Raw genomic sequence first — 17,812 nt, forward strand, 5'->3', positions numbered from 1 at the left:
CCCATGGAGGTGAGGGACGAGGCCGCGCCGCGGGCTGGGGAGAGGCCGGGTTGGGGCTGGGCCGTGCAGCTCTTCCTGTCAGAAACCCGGCGGGCGGTGGGAGCTGTCCCGGGGCTGGGGCTTCACCGAGCAGGGCTGAGGCTGGGTGAGGCTTCCCGGCCTTCCCCCCACGGGGAGTCTGCTGCTACAACCGGCCGGGGGTCGCTGCACCCTCCTGTGTGGGGCTGCCGAGGCTCAGCGCTGTCTAGACCGGGGCTTGTCATGTGGTAGCGGGAGCTGGGAAACTGAGTTCAAAACTGTGAGTAAAACACTTATCAGTGTCCTGAAAAAGTTCCGATTTGGGGAAAAAAATGAGTGTGTATGGTTTGGTGGGTGTGAGGGGTGTCATAAATCTGTAGCAGCTCTTATGAGGAGCAGCTGAGGGACCTGGGGGTGTTTAGCCTGGAGAAAAGGAGGCTGAGGGGAGACCTTCTCGCTCTCTACAACTGCCTGAAAGGAGGGTGTAGCGAGGGGGGGTCGGTCTCTTCTCCCAGGGAACAAGCGATGGGACGAGAGGAACCGGCCTCAAGTTGTGCCAGGGGAGGTTTAGATTGGAGATCAGGGACAATGTCTTCCCCGAAAGGGTTGTCAAGCACTGGCAGAGGCTGCCCAGGGCAGTGGTGGAGTCCCCATCCCTGGAGGGATTTAAAAGCTGTGGAGATGTGGTGCTGAGGGCCATGGGTTAGTGGTGGGCTTGGCCGTGCTGGGTTAACGGTTGGACTCGATGATCTTAAAGGTCCTTTCAACCAAAATGGTTCTGTGATTCTATGATTCTTCGAGACCACAAATTGTGCAAGTGCTAGATATCCTTTCCTGAACAAGGAGATAACTAAGGAGAAAATGTGGCATAATTAGTATAAGAAATGGAGCTGTGCTCCACACTAATTCTGGCTTTGCGTGTTCACGTACTTGTAAAGCGTGTCTGAAAAAAACAGTGTGTTAATACATTGGTGTAACTGTGGTGTAAGCTGGAAGGAAGATCGTACTGTAGACCAAGTACGTTAGGTGTAGAGTCTGTTTTCATCCTCAGGTAGCTGTAGAAGAACATCTTTATAGAGAGGAGTGCTTATTCAGAATGCTTTCAGAACGCTAGTCCTGTGAAACTGGAACTTTTTCTGAATTTAGTTAGCATTTCAAGTGAGCTGCTATGGTAATATTTTAAATATTATGCAAATAATTTCACTTTTTAATTTGTGCGCTAAAGGTTTTTTTAGCTAGTCAGTTTTATTTTAACTTTAAATTTTCCTTGTGTACCTCACCTTCTAAAGAAGGGGAGAAAAGACGCCTAAGTTTGTGTTTTGTATTCATTCCTTGCTCCCACTGGCCGCCTATTTCTGAGCACTTCCAGGTTGGTGATGGGGAGAGGGATGTTCCTTAGGTGGAAGTTGTTTCTCCCGTAGTTATAGAATGGCGCAGGTTTCCACTGTAGCTCCCAGTGTGTATATTATAGCAGAATTCTAGCTCCTGAAATCTGAAAATGCACATACATGCATTTGTGTAACATAAATGATGTGATAGGAAGAGCGATGAAAGGACGAGAGGTGTCTAGTGATGCGTGGAAGGCTAAAGGACTCCTCTGCTGCTGTTGCTGAAAGGGATAATTCTCCCACTTGTGTAGCTGATGTTCTTCTGTGGTGGTTCAGCTCTTCGGAAGCTCAGCTAGTGTAAACGGAGAGAATGCAGTTTCCCTATTAATCTGCACCTCCTCTGTCTGGAAACACCTTGTGGATTTCTTGTGGTTTGTTGGGTTAAGCTTTTCTCTAAGGGTAAATATGAAAGTGTTCTAATGTCAATACGTAGAACTAATTTCTTGAAAACTAAGATGGAGCAGAATCCACAGGTAAATTCAAGTATTAAAGAAGTTCATGTTGGTATAAATCTACAACTCTCAGGTCTATGTATAATTATGTCCTTCTACCACTTTTTTTCCTTGTTTTTTGTAGCCTAAAGTTGCATTCAGAGGCGGCAGTCGCTGCTGGAGTAGTGCAGAAGCTGGCGGAAGGCTGACTGATGCATTCAGTAACGTAATGACAGGCTGTGGCCCACTATATGGTTGCTACAAATCACAGGTTCAGTTGATTATAAAGGAATTTTTTATGCCTATGTAAGAGTTTGGGTTGCTTGTAAACAAAATGGTCAAAAAATATTTCTAATACAGTTGCTTATACTGGTGAACATAAATCACCATGTTTGATTTATTCATAATAAATCTCCATCGTCGTAATGTTCATCAGAAACAACAGTGACTTTTTTTAATACAGTCACAGAGGAAGCAGTATGTGGTGTTTGGTAAAACAGTATTTCACTGTGTTCTTTGTTATTCTGTGAGCATAAACAATTGTAGACAAAGTGAAGAGCAAATGACTTTTTAGGAGAACTGGGGAGTCAGTAAGAAGGAGAAGCTTAGGTATGGCAACAGATATTTCTATGGCATACCACGGACATAGAGCCCAAACGTTTGTATGAACCAGCCTGTTGAGCAGGGGGTTCTTGGTCTGACCAGGAGAAAATGCCAGTTCAGTTCAGTACAGCAGATCTCTCTTCATTTTTGCCTTTCATAGCCATAAACTTTCACCGAGGTAAGACTCGAATGAAAACTCATTCCTAATACCTTCAGGAATAGACCTACTACTTTATCCAAGACTTGTGTGGCTTTGTTCTTCCACATCCTTCAGCAACTGGGCATCTTTTTTTGCTTACAGAAGTATTTTACAGATGTGGGGAACTGAGACATAGAGACACCTGTCCGTAGTTAGGCAGAAAACCTTACTGGGAATAAAACCTGGTTCTGTGTGCCCCTTTCTGTAGCTGCTAGACTACTCTGCTCCATAGAGGAGTATATTGTGTATCTTCAACATTTAACCCTGTGAAAACACCATTAATTTTTTCACTTACTGAGAGCTAAGAAAGCATAAAGTGTTTAAACCAAACAAGCAATTGCTTCTTTTCGCTTACGCTGGGTAGAAGACCTTTCCTCTAGAAAGGAATTGGCTGTAAGTTTTCTTTGGTAGCTTAAAAACCTGTCATGATTGGGAGGAAGGGGATGTCTCCTGACTCCTGTCGGTGATCGTCTGTTAGAAACTGGTGCAGATGTTTTAGGCTGACATAGTCTGAAATTTTTACTCCTACACGTGTATGCGCTGGGCAGTAGTCAGCAGCAGGAGTTACCTGTAGCATTGTGTCAGAAGTATGTGGCTTGCTTCTCATGCTCGGGTTACTCCAGGGGTGAACTCAGTTACAACTGTGTAGAATGCTGAAATGACCATTTGTGGTGTTTAATGTTAAAACCAATGCTTTTATTGTGCATAAAATACAGAATGAAGAAAATGCAGAGCTACCTCAGACCTACAGTTCTTCCCTTTCAACATCAGAGTACTCTGCACCTGTGGACTCTTCCCTTCTGTACATGCCATGGTCTGCCTATGGAGATGACACTAAGCAGCCTGCTGCTTCCCAGATTAATATGAAGTCCAGGTAGTCATCTTTAACAGAGAATGTGTGTGTTGATGGAGTAGATGGATTATTTTTCTTTGTTTAATTTAGCTTATGAATCATTTTTGAATGCAGTAATTGTTTTAATTAATATGCAATTCATTTACAGGATTCAACCTGAAAGGAATGATTATGGCAGTGAAACAGATTTATATGGACTCGTGTCTAACATCTTGGAAGAACAAGACAAATCGCAGCCATATTGTGCCGAGGGGTGAGTGTGTTGCCATGCAGGCACTGCTGGCGTTCTCTTCCTCTGACAAAAAGTACCCTCGCTGATCTCAGTAGCTGTGTTCTGTTAGTCATCTTTGCATCTGCTGCTGGCAAGTCCTCACGCTCTTTACAGTTTCCCTTCCTTCCCTCTAATCTTTTAATATTTTGCTTGTAATACTTGAAAGCTTTTCTCTAGGTACTTAAATTACGTGGCAGCTTCTGGCTTTCTGGTATTTACAGAACTTTTAAATTAGCATTTTTTAAATAAGTCTTTAACAAGCATTGTGGAAATGCTGCATTCACATACATCTCCTTGAATATATGCCTTGGCTTTTTTTTTTTTTTTTTTTAAGGTAAAGATTGACTCCAGACTTTAGGTTTCTTTCTTAATTAATTTCAATTCACAGAAAGAATACACAAAACACAAAATCATACTCTCTTCACACTTTCCTGAACTGGCAGGAGGGAAGAACTTCATGCAAAATGAATATTTCTTGATGTTAGTGCTACCTATGCAAATATTGCTTATCTAAATGTCAGATTTATTATGCCTATATTCTAGCACCGGAAGAAACTACTAGATAGTCATAATAACTAGACACAGAAGGATTCAGATCCAGCATCCCCGAGATACTTGGAGACCTCATAGTCTTCTACCTGAATCTGAGTATTCTGGGTCTAAGGGATAAGAAAGGGAACCCAGTTCTCAAGGTTCCCAAGCCAGGCACCACTTTTCCTTTTTGTCTGCTCCCAAAATTCCGATGATTTCTGTAAGTGTGCTGAGTTACATGGCTGAGGAGAGAGGCAGTCTTCAAGAGAGATCTTACTAATTCCTTTGCTTCAGACAATTACGGTTGGATTTCTGTTTTCAGTACTGCCAAATTTGGCAGTGACTGTAATGACTTCCAGGCACAATTCCGTTTTTTTTTTAGTCTATTTACAGTTTTCCTTGACAGTCAGTAATTGATTGTCCTGTGTTAATCCATGGTAATTAGTGGAAGGAAAGGAAATGTGCTGAGATGCTTATTCTTGGTTTACCTGCAGGAAGCAGTGTAAGCCAGTGTAAAATCCAGGCGATGCTGAAGCAATAAGCAAGATGATACAGAGAAGCGTTTTGTCTGGAGAGGGTAGTTTGGGAAGTATGTTTATCTTAACTTGTTGCTTAACCAGGAGTATTTTAGTGGTGACAGATAGTAAATCTCTTGATGGGATTGACTGACCATAATTTGGTACGTACACATCACTTGCAGCTTGAAGGCGTTGTACGTTGCTCCTAGGGTGTATGAGTGGGTTTAGAGAAGACAGAATCGGTTTTCTCATCTAGTTAAGGGAAATGGTAATGATGACAGTAGTGGATAGAAGTTGAAGTAAGACATCTTTGAATCAATCAAGACAAATGATTAGGGAAGAATTGGGTTCTTAAACCTATTTCTGCATTTGGGGATGGAAGAGGAGCACCACAAATAAGAATCTAACCATTTTTTTCTTGTTTTTTTTTAAGGAGTTGCCCTTCGAACTTGAAGTCAGTATGGCCCATGAATGCAACCAGACTCGTAGACCACCATGACCTGTTGCCAGAAACTAAAAGGCCAGTTGTTGGAGCTGTCTCACAACAGGGTTTTTATAGTAACGAATGCGTATCTGCTGCTGACAAACAGTACATACAAAGTGGTAATCTTGCACCACAGCAGAAAGTAGAGGAATGTTATCGTGGGTTTGCTGGCGTAGACCTTGAAGGTCAGGGTTTATACCCTTCTAGGAACGATCGTGCCAACTGTTGCAACATGCAGACTAATGAGAATATTAAGACAACACACATGTATCAGAACTATCCGTACACAAAAACCACCTTTACACCCTCAGCTGGGTATTCAGAAGTAATCAAAGACTCGAGAGCCGATGCTTATTCTTACGGGAGGGAGAAGGTGTGTCCCAAAGGAGCAGATGCGCAGGCGCACCAAAAGCGGGCAGAAACATTTCTTCCGCAGTTTCACAGCTACAATGAAAACGCAGATTATAGTAGATACACTGAATATTGTCATGCTAGTAAAGCAAAGCCTAACAAGAGCACCAGCTGTAGCGTACAAGAAAATAAAAAGTTAGTAAATGGAACCATTGAGGCACCGTCTCTGGACACAGAACCCTATACTAAATTATTTCAAGTTAAATCAGGAACTCAGAAAAAAATAGAAGATATAATTTCAGATCAGCAAAACTTTACATTTCCCAAGGCTGTAGGAATTCTAGCAGGAAAACAATTTGCAAACGAAGCTTCATTCTGCACTGATTTGGGGCAAAAATTTGAATATGGACTAAAATCTTTTGCAGCTTGTGCAGGGAATGGTGACTGTGCAAATGGTGTAGAAAAGCAGCAGTTTTCCAAGTCCGATCTTCAGAATTCTGAATACTGTAAATCACTTCCATTGTTCCCAAACTCGGCAAACCCTTCAGCTGGTGCTCATGTAAGGCCAGCTTGGGTGAACTTTCAAACTAAAACCACTGCTTCTGTCCCATTTCAGAATGCAAGTTTGAAACTGAATAATCATTTACCTGCTTTTCCAAAAAGTTCCAGTCATTCTAATGATTTTTTTCCGTTATCATCTTCAAATTTCCCTTTAAATAGTAACTTATTTCACAAGTACTGTCAAGATAATCCTTCATTTTCTTCAAGTCTTGATTTTGGTTATAACGCTGCAGAACGAGCTCGGTCTGCTGCTTGCATGGAAGCACTGGTTAGAGGTGGAGAAGAGAATCTCCTTGAGTATTTAAGTGAAAAGAAATTAAAGCAGCCAAACGGATACTGTGACAATTATTCAGCTCATCAGTTTGGGATCATTGAAAATATGAACAAACACCATTTCCTTTTGAAGCCGCAGAGTGAGCATTATCATCTGGAAGAACAAAAACACGCGGATGGGTTGTTGCAGAACATGTACCAAGATTTAATGGAGTCTCAGGGTCAGTTTAATCTCAGGCAGGGGAGTGGAGACAGTAACGCTGTCAATCCTGTGACTTGCCTACCAGCTCCAAGCTTTTCCAGCAGTTGCATGATGGGTGACTTTAGACGTAATCAGCAGCTTGGTTCAAGCATGTTCCCCTTGAAATCAGCTCACCTCTTTGGCCGTTCCGTTGTGCCTCTGATAGACTCTCACGACTTGCTCTCCTGCGGTGATTTCAAACGCTTCTACCCTTATTTTAACAACGAGATGTACGGTGACAGTTCTTTTTCTGGTTTTGTACCAGCATTTGGATTTCCAAGGCAAGTTAAAACCCGTAGTGGGCCTGCCAGCGAACTTCATGTTAGACTGGAAGAATGTTATGAACAGTGGAGAGCTTTGGAGAAAGAAAGAAAGAAGGTAAAAAAAAAAACATAAATCAATATGCCATATTACAGATTTGAGCTTGCTCAGACCAGGTAATTCTCACTGTTATGAGCTGAGATGTTTAATGAGACTTCAAATGTAAGAGTTTGGTTCCCTGTGTATTTGGACTGAAAACAGAAGTTTTGAAGGTTTGGAGCCTGGTTGGGAGCACAGCAGGAATACAATGACTTTTTCAGTCACTGAATTTCAGCGTGGGGTTCGGGAAGGTGTGTGGTATGACTGACACAGCCATGGTTTTTTTTTTAAACACAATAAATACAATGCATCTGGGAACTCTGAAAGCAAATCCATTAATTATATGTTGAATTGGGATTAAACTTTAATCCTTTCAAGAATTAATTAAAATTGTTAGGCCCTACACTTTTAGTTCTTTCAATGAATTATTCTCACCTCCTGTTTCCCTGAAGTTTTAAACCTAAGATGGATTTGAGGGGGCTCTTTTTTTCCCCCCAGAAATGAAGGCTGAAGAAAGGGTAATATTAAAACACTTGAACAAAAAGATTCAGGTAGTTCTGTATGAAACCCTGCTTAAAGCAATTGCCCTTTTTGGTCATCAGCGGAAATGCTTCAGGCTAACCTTGTTGAATGCAAAAGCTGTCTTAATTTCACCAGTTTAGCTGGCATTGAAATTCAAAAACGATCTGGAGCTGTGACTTGGACCAAATGTTCCCTGGGAATAGTGGGGCTGGGCCATTTGGCTGTCAGCTTCTCTGGGGAAGCTCTGTTGTGCCAGTCCACCGCAAGAAACTTAATTGTGGGGAGATGTAACACATGGTGGGTTTTTTTTTTTGCCGAAGTGTTTCTTGACAGAAGCCGGTTGTTGCTTTGAATAGAGGGGTTGGAGAGAGAGAAAGAGCTTGGCTTGAGGAGGGGAGATTGCTATCTAGGCCTGCATAGAAAAGTGCAAAAGAGAAAGAGTTGACACGTGCATGGCAGGGGGACGTGGTGGAGAATATTAGGCTGCAGCTTTATGTGGACCACTAGAAGACAATCTAAGAAATGCATTTTTAAAACACATTTAGCTAGCTGTATATTGTTACAGGTGTTCCAGAGTGACATAGCAACGGGGTGAGAGAGATTGAAATTGGAAATCTTGTGGTTAGGTTTCAAAGTAATTTTCTGATGGCTGAATAAAATGCGATTTCATTTTAACAAAACAAACCAAAAAAGCTTTCTGTAGTTTGACTAATCTGTACAAAAATTTAGGTTAATTGCTGGCTTAAACAATTTTAATTTTGTAGGTGAGGTCCACACCTGTTTGCTCATTATTTTTTGCCTTGTAATTCTAACTTGCTAGCATTTTATTTAAAAGCAAAATTAGTACAGGCTGTAGTGATACTGTGAGAAGACGTAGCACTTCTGAAACACATTATGTTGCCATAATTACTTTAGTTGAACTGCTTTGAGTAAAGTGGTTGTTCACTTAAAACAGGCGATTGTCTTACCAAACGTTTAAATCCTGAATGCCTGAATTCTCATTACCTGCTTTAAAAAAAATCCAAAACCCTAAGGGAAAGAAATCATATATCTGATATTTTTTCTTGTTTCTATAATAAAGCACACTTTGCAGTTTACATTCTAAGGCAGTTATTCTTTTGTTTTCCTGCAGACTGAATCAGCTCTTGCTAAGAAGTTCCAAGGGAAAAAGGTTTCCAGTGCTAACAATACTCCGATTCCAAGGCTGACATCAAACCCATCAAGAGTTGATCGCTTAATTGTAGATCAGCTACGTGAACGAGCCAGAGTGAGTTGCAGGACTGAAAAAATAAAATCTATTGAGCTTATCGCACAGAACTTAGAGTACAATGTAAGATATATAAGATGATCAGAGCAGCTTTTCCCAAAATAGCTTTGTTCTTAAATGCTCTGCAGGGAATAGTATCTCAGTGGTCCCTGCTAGAATTTCTACAGCTCCAGGTTCACTGCTGCAGTTACCAGGGAACCCACTGAGTGGCTGAGGCTCACGTTTACATCCATACGTGCCAGGAGGATGTGGTTTCTGGTACAAGAATCCAGTCATCTAGCCTAACTGCTTGCACAGCTCTAAGATGTGCCTGACTTTTCAGCTTTTCTGTTTTGAGCAGCTCAGCAGAGAAATGTTCACTATAGATTTGTAGACACTGTATTAGAGAAAGTATTTGTGGGGAAAAAAGCAAGTTTAATTAATGTTTGTAAGACTTTGATATATATTTGCTTGAGAGTCTTGTGGGTTTTTAATCCAGAGTGGTTATTTGATGCAACTTCAGCCTGAATTTCTATGTTACTAGTTTGCTGCTTAAGCCAAACAGCCACAGCCTTTAGGGCACGTGTGACTGGTGTGTTTTGAGCTGCCTGTGGCTCTGTGGCCAAATGATGGTGCCAACATGCAGTATCATGATTCTTTGTGAGGCAGCAGCCTGCGCAGAGTTCTGCAAGGGAGACTAGAGGGAGGAGACGAGCACAAGCAGAGCTGATCTGTGCTGCCAGCAGAGTAGTGAGGGTCTGATCTGGGCTCTTCTGAGGCCAGAGCCAGGATGTTTTTGCTGCAGAAGGAGGAGAAATGTGGGCTTGAAAGCGCAGAGCCAAAGCCTGCCCCTGCGAGGGGACGTGGGATTAAAGGCAGCAGCTGCTGTTCTGAGAAATGCTGGTTCTTGGAGGAACCAGTACTGCTGAGCTCAGCTGCTCCCAGGGCAGCGGTGGCAAGAACCAGTCTGTCCTACCAGTCTCACACAGGTGAAATAAGCCGTGGAGCCACGTCTGCTTACAGCATGCTGAAACCTGTCTTGTGCAACTACCTGGTTTCGTTCATATAGCTGAGAGGAGAGTAGAGTGAAAGATGTGAAAGGCTGCGTGTACATCTTTTAAACTACTGTTTTATGGACCCCAAAAGAACAGTGTTGGGAAGTTTCCATTTTGAGAAGGCTTGCCTGTCCTTGACTTAGTACTTTAAAACTGCATCTAAAAAAGGAACCTGATCTTCTCTAGCCATTTGAGGAACCAAACTTCAGGGTACAGAATCTCAAACACTTGTTAGGTAGCAACTGGAAAGTAGTTTTAAGGATGCTCAAAAGCACCGTGGGGCTGTTGAACCTGGATTCTAACATGAAAAAGCTTAGTGAAACACTTTCTCTTTGGTACAAAGAGTACAAAGGTTGAAGTGGAAGTTGTGCTGGCTGCACCTGGGATTAACTCTTTGTAGTGTGGAGCATCTAGTTAAAGCCTCTCCAGTGGTCATGCACTTTACTTTGGTTTTCTCACTTGAGACTTCCACTTGCCGTTGCTTTCAGTTCCAGAACAAAGCATAGCTGATGGAGAAGTAGCAGTACCTTCCTTTACTATGTGATCCATAGCTATTAAAACCACTTAATAGTCAGAGAACAAACTTTAAACCAGGATCTCCTGTCTACAGGCTGTATCTCATCTTCCTTGTGTCTGGGGAGATACAAATCCACAGCTCCATTAGAACTGGAGAATGCCACAGTCACCCCACTGTGGGGTACTCTGAGGCTGGACATTCAGCATGTCCTGTTGAAGCTCTTCTATTCTGGACTGATAATGATTTTTGCCAGAGAGAGGAAATAGGAACTTATTTCTAGTAGTGAGGGTATCTGAGGGAAAGCAGTTCCTGCTCCAAATACATTGTTTTGTGAAGAACAGTTGTGAGAGCTGGGCCTGAAACGTCAGTCCTTATCCCATGGTGCATGCTCACCTCTGGACTGCAGGGTCCATGTCTCTGCTGCCTGTTTCGCTGGGACCCTGTCCCTCCAGCCATCACCTCAGCATTGCTGGTGACTTGCTGGTTTTCCCAGCGAAGGATCTGAATTACTCCACAAGCCCTGTGACAGTCAGAAGGGATCAGTTGTGCTTTGCAAGAGAAGGGCAGGTTTAGTTAATGCCTCTGAGTCATGAGTGGAAGGAAGCATCTCTTGGGAGTGTGTGATGAACTGAGAAACCTGAGGGGGTGGGAAAGCAAGTGTTTGAGCCTTCAGTGGTTCCCAGTGGGTTGCTGGGGCAGCCCAGCCTTGCTGACTTGTGTGGATTTTGCTTTTAGACACCTGGCACTTCTCCCAGGCTTAGTGTAAAGAACACAAAACATTTAACTATCAGCTGTGGATCCCATGGGATGAAGTTGTGGTACCTGAAAACCAGTCAGAACCTGGGTCCTTTTGTGGATGTGGATGTCCTATTAAGTAAGACTGGGAAATGACTGTCAGGTTCATCTTACTTTGTTTCACTTGCTTATGGAATCCTACTATGCCACTCTTAAAATCTTTTTCTTCAGAAATAAGTCAAGTGATTTTCAAACAATCTTACCTGCTTCAGTTTCCTATCCTAGCGACTGACTCCTCAGCTGTTTGTGTGAAGTTCTCCCTTCATTTTTTTTAAACCCTCAGCTTCCTTACAAGTGTGGAATGTCACATTTCTTGGAGTTTATTGGTTGTTGCTGCTGTCACAGTGATTTGCACAGTTTATTCCTGCCTGTGTGGGTTCCCCTCACCACCACCCTCAGGCTTTTGCCAGATCTAAGGGTGAGCAGGACAAGTCCTGGCAGTGGCAGCTTGCTCCTTCCTGAATGCTCTCCCGGAGCCCTCAGCAAGGAGTAGCAAGGAGCTCTTTCAGGGAATATTGAGCACAACCACTCAAAAATCATTCAGTTTTAATTAGTTAATTGAAAATCTGCATCTTTGTTGCCTTGTTTATCTTACAGCAGTCACATTACTATGAGTTTTCCCCTTGGTAATAGCTCTGCTATTGTGGATGCTGTTGCCAAAATAACTGTCTTGGCCAACAGCCCTCTCTGAGGATACCTGGGGCAGGTCGGGCCACTCGTCCTGGTTCAAATGCCTTTATTGGCCACCCTTCCTTACGTTCTGAAAACTCCATGCCAGTCCTTTTCCTAGGGAAGCCCACAGACGTTCTGTTGCAAGGAAACATCAAGAACTTCGCTTTGCACTGTGCTCCCAGGCCCTCTGCTTCTTATTTGTAACCTGTGGATGACCATTAATCATCAGGCTTCTTTACAGCTCATCAAGTGTAGCCATTGCCCAATGAACATCACAGCTTTTGGAATTTTTAGTTTTATCTTTTTCTGCAGACCAGTAACCAGGTTCTTCAGTGGTCTGTGAACCACAGTTGAGGAATTGCTCACCAAGGAGAAAACTCATAGTAACGTGACTGTTGTAAGATAAACAAGACTCGATATTCCCTGAAAGAGCTCCTGTAGTCTTGAGTATCCATCCTGAAAGTCAGCCTACGCGTGTGGTTCCACAGCAGCTTTAGCCAGTCCCACCTGAGGCTGCTGCTCTCCCACATTGCCCGTTGTTTTGTGCTGGCATGGCACAAGATCACCTGGGTGAAAACTGGCTGGTCTTTGTGGGATTGGTTTTCACCCAGATAATTGCAGTGGTGCTGATGGAAGGGAGAACAACAGTGGTCTTGGTTCAGAGGAAGGCACATTGTCACAGAAACACCTGTTAATGGTTGTCTCAAAACTGTGTATATCCATTATTAATTAGTAAGCTGGGTGTCCTAATATTTGGGTATTTTAGCTTTGCTGTTGTGCTGTGCACACCCAGGTATTCTGCAGCTTCGGTTTTGGAGAAGAAGAAATCCTAGGTAAGACAGAATTTAACTACTTCAGCTATAACTTTATGAAATGTTCTCAAAAGAAAATAATGGTTATCATTAATCTGTTCTTAATCTGGTGAATTTTCTTGTAAGTCTAGATGAGTACAGTGTGAACTCCTGTAACATGTCGAATGTTCATTAGGTTGTGACATTACTGGGAAAAATGGAGCGCCTTCGCAGTTCTCCCCTTCACGCTAACATTTCTACTGCTCTTGATAAACACCTGGAGGTAATTCATGTAGTGCAGTCGCGTAGAAAAGAGGAAATTGTCAATGCTTCAAATCGACAGAGGCAAGGAGCTCCCAGATGCCAGGATGACAGAGGTATAACTATGCTTTTACGTACTTTTATAAGGTAGCTGAAAAATTCTACCCATATTGCAATAAAAACAAGTGTGAGGGGTTTTGTGTTCAAATTTTAATTTATTTTTCAGTGTCTAGAGCTTTGAGAAAGGCAGACTGTGTGGGCTGTAGATGATGGTTTTGAGAGGACGTTAAAGCTGGGTTTTAGAGATAATGAGTTAAATCATTTTGGAGTGCATTTATTCCATTAATAAACTGGCAAGTAATAAAAAGGTAGTGGGGATATTTTTTTTTGTATTGGATTGGAGATTGTATTAAACTATTACCTCTTTCTTCTGCCTGTCCCTCCTATTCCTGTTTCCATCACCCCTCTAGCCCTGTCTGTGTTTCTATGTAGAACTTCCTTGGTATCTCCATGCTGAATCTGCACAGACGAAGATGGCCTTGCGTTATGAATGGATTTCCTCTTCAAGCATGTTCTGTCATAGACTGACATAAAACACAAATCATATTTTGGATGGATACACAAAAACATATCAGTCAGAATGTTTTTATTTTTAATAGTATCCAAAATATGCAGAATATTCAATGTAATCTTTCACTAGTGCACAGGCAGAATGGCAGATTCCCTTCTCTTAGGTGTGAGGCAGAATAAATTCCCGCTACCTGTGATGCTCTGACCTACCGCTCTGTGTTGGAAGTTCTCTTACATTTCTGAGAGTCCTCTGTTCACTTCCCACCTCTTTCCACAACTGAATTAGATGGATTATTTTACTTCTTTGGGGTGTCCCATCATGCAGTTCTCTAATTCTCAAATTTCCTTCACAAGATGCACTAAAGCAATTTTTCTTTTCACCTGTTCACCATCATTCTTGTTTCTCTTTACCTTGATCACAGATTATGTGATTTGTTAAGATGAAGAGGGTTTTGGGGTGTTTAAGCCCAGGAACATAATTGACTCTGGGTACTTGGCACTACTTAACTAGATCAGTGAGCTCTTTGGAACCGAGTAGTCTGGAAAAGAGTAGCTGTCAGCACTTGAGATCTGCTCCCTGGTCCAGCTGCTTTGAGAAGAGAAGAGAAAGAATTGGGCTTTGCACAACAAGATCTGATTACTTAACTAGAAGGGTTGCACTTCAGTTGTGCACCTCTCGTCCTCCAGACTGGCTGTCTCCAAGATGCATTAGCCTTTGTGGCAATTGGGGAGGATTTTTCCAACAGTAGATTATTGAATGTTGTAACTGTATTTGCTGCATGTCTGGGAGAGCCTGAGGAAAATACCTGCAGCTCTGCGTCTCCTCTCTTTGGCAGAGCTTTCTGCTTGTTAATAGTTCTGTTTTGTTTGAGAAGAGGTTTTCCCTGGCCCAACCTTGTTGCCACAGCTCCTTTCTATTCCATCTGATCTGATATTAAGTATCTATCTTATCAGGCAGGACCTGTCTGTTGTATCCTCTGTACCAGGAAGTTTGATTTAAACAGAATTCATGTGTGAGCCATGCTCTTCTCTTCTCCCAGCTCCCCCACTTTAATTGCAACACAGATTTACCTCAGTGGGAAGCAGGTAGATCTGAGCTGCCTAACGTCGGTTGTATTCATGCACAACGTGGGTCTGAAAAATTCTACTGTTACGCACTGAAGTTGTGGAACTGTACGACGTATCTGACAGTTGTTTGTAATGTTTTTGTCCACTTAATGAAGTTCTGGAAGAAATCACAATGATCAGGAAAAGGGTTTTATGGAGTGCCATGTGTCACCCAGAACAACCATCAAGCCTTTCAGAGCTCCTCTGCTTTGAGATTGCCCTAGATTTAGTTTTCAAGATCTTTCAGAAGGGTATAGACTGACAGATGATCTTCTGAGGGGAGAAAAGACCTTTGTAATGTCTGTAACTCTCAGGAACTGCAGTCAGCCAAAGACTTTAAAACACCTCTTCCTTACTACTGTGGGATTTTCCCTTCTTGCCTGGTACTGACCCAAATGCCAACTGTATCTTTGAGATGTGCATTTATGTGAGCGTCACTTGTTTCTTAGCTGCTTCTGGGTGGTCCAGATGACACCATTCCTGTGCTGTCTTCTTGATTCCACAAAGCTTGGTGTGGAAATTGAAATTTTCATAGAATCCTAGAATTGTTTTGGTTGGAAAGGACCTTTAAGATCATCAAGTCCAACCATTAACCTAACACTGCCAAGCCCACCACTAACCCATGGCCCTCAGCACCACATCTCCACGGCTTTTAAATCCCTCCAGGGATGGGGACTCCACCACTGCCCTGGGCAGCCTGTGCCAGTGCTTGACAACCCTTTTGGGGAAGACATTGTCCCTGATCTCCAATCTAAACCTCCCCTGGCACAACTTGAGGCCATTTCCTCTTGTCCCATTGCTTGTTCCTTGGGAGAAGAGACTGACCCCCCCCCCCCCCTCGCTACACCCTCCTTTCAGGCAGTTGTAGAGAGCAAGAAGGTCTCCCCTCAGCCTCCTTTTCTCCAGACTAAACACCCCCAGGTCCCTCAGCTGCTCCTCATCACACTTGTGCTCCAGACCCTTCACCATTGACCAACACCCCCAGGTCCTTTTCCCCCAGGCACCTTCCAGCCACTCTCCCCCAGCCTGTAGTGGTGCGGGGGGTTGTTGTGACCCAAGTGCAGGACCCGACACTTGGCCTTGTTGAACCTCACACAGTGGCCTCGGCCCATAGATCCAGCCTGTCCAGATCCCTCTGCAGAGCCTTCCTTCCCTCCAGGAGATCAACACTCCCACCCAACTTGTTGTTGTCTGTGAACTTACTGAGGGTGCACGCGATCCCCTTGTCCAGAATATATAATTTTGAATATATAAGAGCTGATAATCACGTCCTCCAACTCTGTATTCTGTCCTTTATTTCTCTGGAGTTATCCTTCCAAACTCTACCTTCTAAAATTCTTTGGGTGGCTGACACTTGTGTTGGACAAGTGCATCTTCATGGTGATTCTTCACAGTTACCTAAATCAGTTTTCTGTAGTGCTCCTTCCAGCTGCTTTAGCAGTGGTCACTGTAGAGGAATTGGTCGTCTCTGTGCAGAAGGAAGGAGGGATGTCTCAGAATGGGTTTCACAAAAACCAGCCCAGGGAGCGACAGCCAGACGAGCTGGGGAAGAGGGATGGTGAGGGGATGAGGTTAGGCCTTTAAATTCTGCCCTTTCCTGAGGCACCCCTAGTACCGCCAGGAGGGGAATGCTTTCACCTGGAACAGTGAATCCAAGAACGCTGCTGGAAGGTAGGTGCCAGCTTTTTGCAATAAAATGAAACTACAGTCGTGCTTGAGCAGAAGGACTTTGGAAGAGCAGACTTTGACTTAGAGTCTTCCACTGCTTCCAAACCTCATGGCCGTGTTTGAGCAGGGAGGGGAGTGCAGACATGCTTTGTGGGCAGCCAACGTACAGTGTAGCGTGACCCAGCTCCACGAGGAGCCAGCGTGCCCCTACTCCAGAATAACATGCAAGTTCTGACTGGGAACTCTGGTCTCTAGAAGAATTCATTTCTTCACTCACAGGCTGGAATTGAAAGCAAAACATTGAATTCATTGTTGAATAAATGGACCACTGTACCACTTCTCTTTATTTTAAAGTGGTGGGTTTGGTCAAATTTTTGCAGAACATGACCTGTATGCTTTAAAAAAATGCCATAAACGAGCTATTCCTTCACCTGCCTTAACGATTTCATAGGCTGTGTGGATCTGGAGGGGCTGCTGTGAACATTCAGCAATGAGCTCGCACAGGGAGGGGTGAGATGCCTCCAGTATGTGCGGACACGGAATTCTTTCAAAACCAGAGGTGACCGTAAGGCTTCAGGTGCTTCTGGTACTAGGTGACAGCTACGCAGGAGCTTTAACAAAATAAGTACCTGAATTCCGTGTACTCTTTACAGAATCACTGCCGCCTTAGATTGAACTTTTACAACCTTATAGAGACAGACACAAAATCAGGCACTAAAAGGTTTTGCTGGTTTTAGCGTTGCTGGGGTGAATTAACCCCCGCTAGTGCTTGCTGCAGAGCTGTGGGATAACGATTAAACGCCCTTTCCTCCCTGCAGCTGTGTTCGCCCTCGCCTTGGCCATTAGAGAGATGAGCGTGACGACGCGTAAAGCACGTACGACCCTGTGGTGCGCGTTCCAGATGACCTTACCGAAATCTTCAGCTGGAAAAGCGGATCGAGGGAAGGCTCCTCGGGAGCCGGTGCAGCCTGACGACAGAGCGGGTGAAAGCGTGAGCGGCTGCAGCGTCCTAAGTCAGGGGGCTGAAGGGAGCAAGCGCTAACGAAACCCCAGTTGTGTGCAGCAATACACTCCGCAGTCTGTACGTATGAGACATGATACACAATTAATTCTTTTTGATTATTTTAAAAGTTTGAATTACTAATATTCATATTTAAAGCCGTGTCTTGACGAGAAGTTGAATTTGCTTTAAGGGTTCTCCTTAAACTGTTAACGTAACAGAATGTTGTAAAGCCAAACTGGTGAATGTTAACTTAAAAAATCATCAGACTAATTAATTAACAGCCAAGATATTATTTAACTTCTGCAGGTGAACCCTGGTGTACAACTCTTCCGATAACTTCTTTTAGTTTTGCTTTAGGAAATAAGTTTTAAAATAATGATTTTTAAAGACTGTAGTCTAACGGGGTGTCCGGTCAGTATCGGATAAGATTGTGATTAAAAATGGTTTCCTTATCAAACTAATACCTGGAAACGGGAGGGGAAAATGCTAAGAATACCCAATATTAATGTAAAATTAAATATTT

The 17,812-nt window shown here is 43.2% G+C and overlaps 1 protein-coding gene across 1 annotated transcript; it reads left to right on the forward strand.

Annotated features, from left to right (window-relative positions):
• Positions 1-1,861: 1,861 nt before the first annotated feature.
• On the forward strand, positions 1,862-17,328 carry MEIOC (meiosis specific with coiled-coil domain). Its single transcript, XM_068419026.1, has 8 exons — positions 1,862-1,879; positions 1,983-2,108; positions 3,356-3,513; positions 3,641-3,745; positions 5,246-7,100; positions 8,737-8,871; positions 12,877-13,057; positions 17,105-17,328. The coding sequence occupies exons 1-8, from the start codon at positions 1,862-1,864 to the stop codon at positions 17,326-17,328; spliced, it is 2,802 nt and encodes a 933-aa protein (XP_068275127.1).
• Positions 17,329-17,812: the final 484 nt, after the last annotated feature.

Source organism: Nyctibius grandis, chromosome 26 (genome assembly GCF_013368605.1).
Source record: "Nyctibius grandis isolate bNycGra1 chromosome 26, bNycGra1.pri, whole genome shotgun sequence".
Lineage (NCBI taxonomy): Eukaryota > Metazoa > Chordata > Aves > Nyctibiiformes > Nyctibiidae > Nyctibius > Nyctibius grandis.

Excerpts from the sequence above, each read along its gene's own strand:
- MEIOC (XM_068419026.1), top strand. Across the intron at positions 2,109-3,355 it reads ATGGTTGCTACAAATCACAG|AATGAAGAAAATGCAGAGCT; the intron begins GTTCAGTTGATT and ends CATAAAATACAG. Across the intron at positions 13,058-17,104 it reads CAGATGCCAGGATGACAGAG|CTGTGTTCGCCCTCGCCTTG; the intron begins GTATAACTATGC and ends TCCTCCCTGCAG.